The sequence below is a fragment of the Enhydra lutris genome, unplaced genomic scaffold (assembly GCF_002288905.1).
Source record: "Enhydra lutris kenyoni isolate GAN:26980312 unplaced genomic scaffold, ASM228890v2 scaffoldscaffold27, whole genome shotgun sequence".
NCBI classification, from domain to species: Eukaryota; Metazoa; Chordata; class Mammalia; order Carnivora; family Mustelidae; genus Enhydra; species Enhydra lutris.
The window spans coordinates 2,588,354-2,594,211 of record NW_019154111.1 but is presented as its reverse complement, the minus strand read 5'-3'; the positions used below and the strand labels follow the sequence as shown (position 1 = coordinate 2,594,211).

The window sequence follows — 5,858 nt, the reverse complement described above, 5'->3', positions numbered from 1 at the left end:
CCAGCCATCCTCACTTTTATGTAGTATTTTGTTGTTGTTGCTGTTGATTCTGAATATTGTTTCTTCACTTTCACCCCTCAATTCAAGCAACACATGGAAGTGACCTGAGAGCATCTGAATTGAGAAGGGAAATGTATGGCTGAACAACTACAATTGGATAAATGTTGGAGGGCCTGGAATGGGCTGTGGACTTAACAGAATGTGAATTTGGTGTAGGTGGCAAGTCTTCTCTCACTTACCAGGCTCTCGTAACTGTGGACAGAGGGTATGTGGTAGAGAGTATGCAGAGATCCTCTGGGAAAGACATGCTTCATGAAACCTTGGTGATGAAGAAGATTTAGTGACCTCTAGGTTTTGATGTGTGTCTTTTGTAGGGATTAGGGGACTCATCAGCTTGAGGGTAGCTTAGGCTCTGCAGGGATAAATGGAGTCAGGGAGAAGCACAGAGCAGATCAGGGGGCTGACCAGTCACGGCTTGGTTGTTGTGATGAGTAAGGGTCTGGGAGGAAGGCAGCCTGGACATTGAGAAATTTCTGACAGGCAGTTTTTAAGTTTGCCCGATGCACATAATTTTCCAGGAGGTAAAACTTGATTATCTGGGCACCTGGGTGGCTCAGTCAGTTAACTGGCTGCCTTTGGCTCAGGTCATGATCCCAGGGTCCTGGGATCGAGTCCCACATCGGGCTCCCTGCTTAGTGGAGAGCCTGCTTCTCCCTTTCCCTTTACTCCTCCTCCCTGCTTGTGCTCTCTCTCTCAAATAAATAAGTAAATAAAATCTTAAAAAAAAAAAGTAAAACTTGATTATCCTCAGAGGGAAGAGTGAAAGTTTCTTCAGCTTTTCCTTGACTACATCCCTAGTGTGTTTCTAAGTGCAAATGATTCCTTAGTGTATAACTATCCTTGGGGACAGAAAAGGTAGAGAAAGAAAAGGCAGAGAGAATGAGGGAGGGGGAAGATAGGTGGATTCTTCTTAGCACTACTTCTGGACTTTTCCTAAGCTCCTCTGTGTGGATGGTGTTCTTTGCCATGAGTGGAGACAGAATGAGCTGTGTCTGCCTCCTAAGCACGGCTCTTTACTAGCCATGGGTAGTCTGGGTTGATGCCTGAAGAGCAGTAGAACTTTCCAATCCAGTCCCCATCTCTGGAGGTGAGTGTCTTCCAGGTATTCCCTTCAGTGAAGGACAGAGTAGAAGAGCATTATCATGAGAGGGTCTAGGCTTTGTTGCCATATAGAACAAGGATACCTAGAGTCTGAAGAATGGAGTAAGGGAGCCGCAGAGTAGACGACTCTCCATCAGATCATCGCTCTGTAGCCAAGGGCAGGTTGATGGAACCTAGTACTGGCAATGGGCATACTCTGTGTCATCACCCAAGTCTGTGTTCTTTCATTTTTCATTCTGTCTTCCTTATTTCTACTTGCCATCTTGTTGGGGATCTCCTGGAAGACAGAATGCAGACTGACTGGGTGGTGCTTTGGAGAAGAGTGAATGGAGGGAAAGGTAGTCAGGTTGGATACTCTGTTTCTTCTTTGATCTATTAATTGATATATTTATTCAAAAATATTTATAGAATATATACTTTGTCAGAGTCTGTTCTTGTCACAGGTGGTAATACAAGAAATGCAAAGAAGTTGCTTCAAGGTACTTTATTCTAATGTGGGGTTTTGATGATAAAGTAAGAAGCAAATGCATCCTATATTTGAGGTAGTGATGCGAGCCAACAGAAAGAAAAATACAGCCTAAAGAGGTTAGAGAGTGAAACTGTGCATGTATTGTTTTGGAGAGGATGAGGGGGGAAGGGTCTGTGGAGATGATATCTTTGAGCAAAAATCTGCATGTGGAGAGGGAAGGAGCCCAGTTCTCCTGAGGTAATGTGTATGATCTATATCGGTGTCTTCCATCATTTTTGCATACCCTACTTCTACTTCTTCTTCTCCTAGGGCTCTGGAGAAAATGGAAGGTCCTAGATAAGTAGATGTGCTCTTTGTTCCAAGTTGCTCAATGGGACTGACCCCATGGCAGTTTGGTTAGAGGGATGGGCTGCCCATTTTGAGTTCTTGTGTCCCTGCTGGAAGTAGAGATTTGAGACCTGGGGAATATGGAGGATTTTGCCTCTATATCACAGGTGTTTCCTTGTCTTCTGGTTCTAGGTTGGATACTGGAGTACAGACAGGAGTTTCTTCAGGACCCTTCCTTCCCTGGTGTCTATTACTGACCAGGGAATCAAGATATGAGAGTTAGAGGTCACTATTGGAGAGCTGGGAGGCTTTTCCTGCTTAGAGGATATACATTCATTGAAATGAGAAATGGAGGAAGGCTTTTATCATGAGAATAAGGAGGAAGAAGTGGATAATCCCCTCGAGGGAGCCAGCTCTCCAGAAGTCAGGGAAAGACTCAATATTTTGTCTCAAAATAGTTTTTTCTTATGACAATATTCTGGAGAGTTCCCACTTCCTCACAACACAGCAAAGTTTATAATATAATTGAGGCAGAACTTCACATGAACGTAATACAGCATCCTCTATGTTAGAAGATACAAAATAACCACATCTGCATGTGATTGGCTAATATTGGGATTTGCTATTCTAATAACTGTTGATATTAGCAGGATTTTGCAGAAATAGATAAAGGAGGCAGGAAAAACACTTTAGGGCATTTGAGATGGAAGTGTTGGTGGTACAATTGTGGTCAGGAAAGGACAGGGTGGCATATCAGAACAGAATTCAAGGGAGGATGGCCAGTGAACTGAGAGACAAGGGTAGAGGGTGGGTGTGGTAAGGGTAGACAAGGTGTACAAGGGTAGACAGGGGTGGGTGTGTTTTCATCCTAGGGTGTGGTGTTGGTGGCTATTGCTCATCTTCTTGGGCTTTTAATTTACTGTCAAATTTATTCATGTCCTACATAAAACATTTAACACCAAGTTTGTATAGAAAGTAGTAGTATTATGTTGTAGAGTCTAGGTGTGGCCGATATTTCCTCAATTGGAGTCATCCTTTAACTTTTTGCAATCAAAAACCTGTTTCTTCTCCTTTGCTTTTTAGATTTCACAAGGAACAAGAGCTCAGAACTAAATGTTGGTGAATCACTCTAGTGCCACTGAATTTTATCTCCTTGGCTTCCCTGGCTCCAGAGAACTACACCATATTCTCTTTGCTACCTTCTTCTTCTTCTACTTCGTGACATTAATGGGAAACACGGTCATTATTGTGATGGTGTGTGTTGATAAACGTCTGCAGTCCCCCATGTATTTCTTCCTTGGTCATCTCTTTGCCTTGGAGATCTTGGTTACCACTGTTATCGTGCCTGTGATGCTTTGGGGATTGCTTCTCCCTGGAATACAGACAATATCTCTGGCTGCATGTGTCACCCAGCTCTTCCTGTACCTTTCTCTGGGAACCACAGAATTTGCATTGCTGGGAGCGATGGCTGTGGACCGTTATGTGGCTGTCTGTAACCCTTTGAGATACAACATTATTATGAATAACCGAACCTGCATCTGGGTGGTCGTTGTGTCATGGGTGTTTGGGTTCCTTTTTCAAATCTGGCCGGTGTATGCCACATTTCAGCTCACCTTCTGTAAATCACATGTGGTGAACAATTTCTTCTGTGACCGAGGGCAATTGCTCAAGCTATCCTGCAATAATACCCTTTTCATAGAGTTTATCCTATTCTTAATGGCTATTTTTGTTCTTTTTGGTTCTTTGATCCCTACAATCATCTCCTACACCTACATCATCTCCACTATTCTCAAGATCCCTTCAGCCTCTGGGCAGAGGAAGGCCTTCTCTACATGTGCATCTCACTTCACTTGTGTCATTATTGGCTATGGCAGTTGCTTGTTCCTCTATGTGAAACCCAAGCAAACACAGGCTGCAGATTACAATAGGGTAGTTTCGTTGATGGTTTCAGTGGTTACTCCTTTCCTCAACCCTTTCATCTTCACCCTCCGAAATGACAAAGTAATAGAAGCCCTTGGGATGGAGTGAAAAGATGCTGTCAACAGTTTAGTATCTAATCTTGTCTTAAGTATTGTTATGAATTCTAGAATGCTCTGATAAGTACTTACTTATCTTTTAGCTGCATCTTAGTCACCATCAGATAATGTGTGTGCAACAAAAGCCTTTTAAATTATGGCCGTGGTTTTTAACATGCTCAGTTGTTACTAAAAATTTACCTTATGATAAAGTTACATATATGGATATAGATACAGATACACATACCCTTCTGAAATCATGATATATTTCACAATAAAACTTTTAAAAAATTAAATGGAAAAATAATACGTGTGATATTTAAGTTTCTGAATAAGGAAGGGTAGAAAAATTTTCTCCCACTGCAGAATGGGATGACTACTGGATTCTAGGTCATCTAAATCATCTAAAATGTCCTGTGCTTTTGGTCCTCTGTGTAAACTTCCTGTTACTTCCCTGGCTCAAACATATTCTCTCTCTCTCTCTCAATCTCTTCTCTCTCTTTTTAGCAGACACAACAATACTTTATTCTTTCAAGTTGATGAATATGACATTTCTAATTTCAGTCATGGAAATGCAGACCTAAGGTGGTGCCTCTCAAACTTTAACATGTATTTCTGTCACATGGGATCTTGTTGAAATGTACATTCTAATTCAGTTGTCTGGACTAAGGCTTGATAGTCTACATTTCTAAACAGCTCCAGCTGATGTTAATGCTGTTGTGAGGGGAAGGATTTCCTCTACCCTTGATTTCCTGTCCCAAAGTTCTCTTGCCTTAGTACTTTGCTGCATATTTTCTTGGCTGGCAGAATTTAGAGAATGACGTCATTCCACAATTTTGGATGCCTTTACAATCCTAGGAGTGGTTATCTTTAAATACAGACACATCTCTAATAGGTGGACTTCCTCAGGGTATGGGAGAAAGAGTTAGGTAAGTTGACATTCTATCACCTGAAAGTACCCAGATCATGTTGCCTGCAGCCAGAAAGGATGTGGGACAATGGGGCTTCTGTGCCAGAAGCTGATGTGACAAGGGTCCCTGGGATCAGGGGGAGTGCAGAGAGTGCAGAAGAGGAGGAAGCCTCTCATCCCAGTCACATTCTTCAGTCTTTCCAAGGTCCATGTTACCTGACCCCTGCTTCCTGTCCCTTTCAGTTTTTCATCCTCTCCTGCCCACTTTGTTTCCTGATTCCTCTTTGTAGCTCTCTTCCTGTGGCTTCAGTTCCCCCATTCACTTCTGGGTTCCCTATTACCTTTCTCCCTCATGGACCCAAGCTTATTGTGCTGTCATCCACCTTCCCACCAGGAAGCCTTTGTGCCTCTTTCCTAGTGCCATCAACTTCACTCACGCTTTCCCTAGTCAGCCTGACTTTGGTCTTAATAAGTGATTCCATTTCTTATGTCATAAACACAGTTTTATCCACAATGGCATTTTTGTAATAATGAATTATTGTTAACCAAATGGGATATCAGGAGGTGACTGGTTAAGTAAATTTTTTTTTTATTTATTTTCAGCATAACAGTATTCATTGTTTTTGTACCACACCCAGTGCTCCATGCAGTCCGTGCCCTCTCTAATACCCACCACCTGGTTCCCCCAACCTCCCACCCCCCCACCTCTTCAAACCCTTCAGATTGTTTTTCAGAGTCCATAGTCTCTCATGGTTCACCTCCCCTTCCAATTTCCCTCAACTCCCTTCTCCTCTCATCTCCCCATGTCCTCCATGTTATTTGTTATGCTCCACAAATAAGTGAAACCATATGATAATTGACTCTCTCTGCTTGACTTATTTCACTCAGCATAATCTCTTCCAGTCCCGTCCATGTTGCTACAAAAGTTGGGTATTCATCCTTTCTGATGGAGGCATAATACTCCATAGTGTATATG

General features: G+C 42.5%; 1 protein-coding gene across 1 annotated transcript; it reads left to right on the top strand.

Annotated features, from left to right (window-relative positions):
- The first annotated feature begins 3,070 nt into the window (after positions 1 to 3,070).
- On the top strand, positions 3,071 to 3,985 carry LOC111152001 (olfactory receptor 9A4). Its single transcript, XM_022510257.1, has one exon. It carries the CDS (start codon positions 3,071 to 3,073, stop codon positions 3,983 to 3,985), a length of 915 nt encoding a protein of 304 aa, XP_022365965.1.
- Positions 3,986 to 5,858: the final 1,873 nt, after the last annotated feature.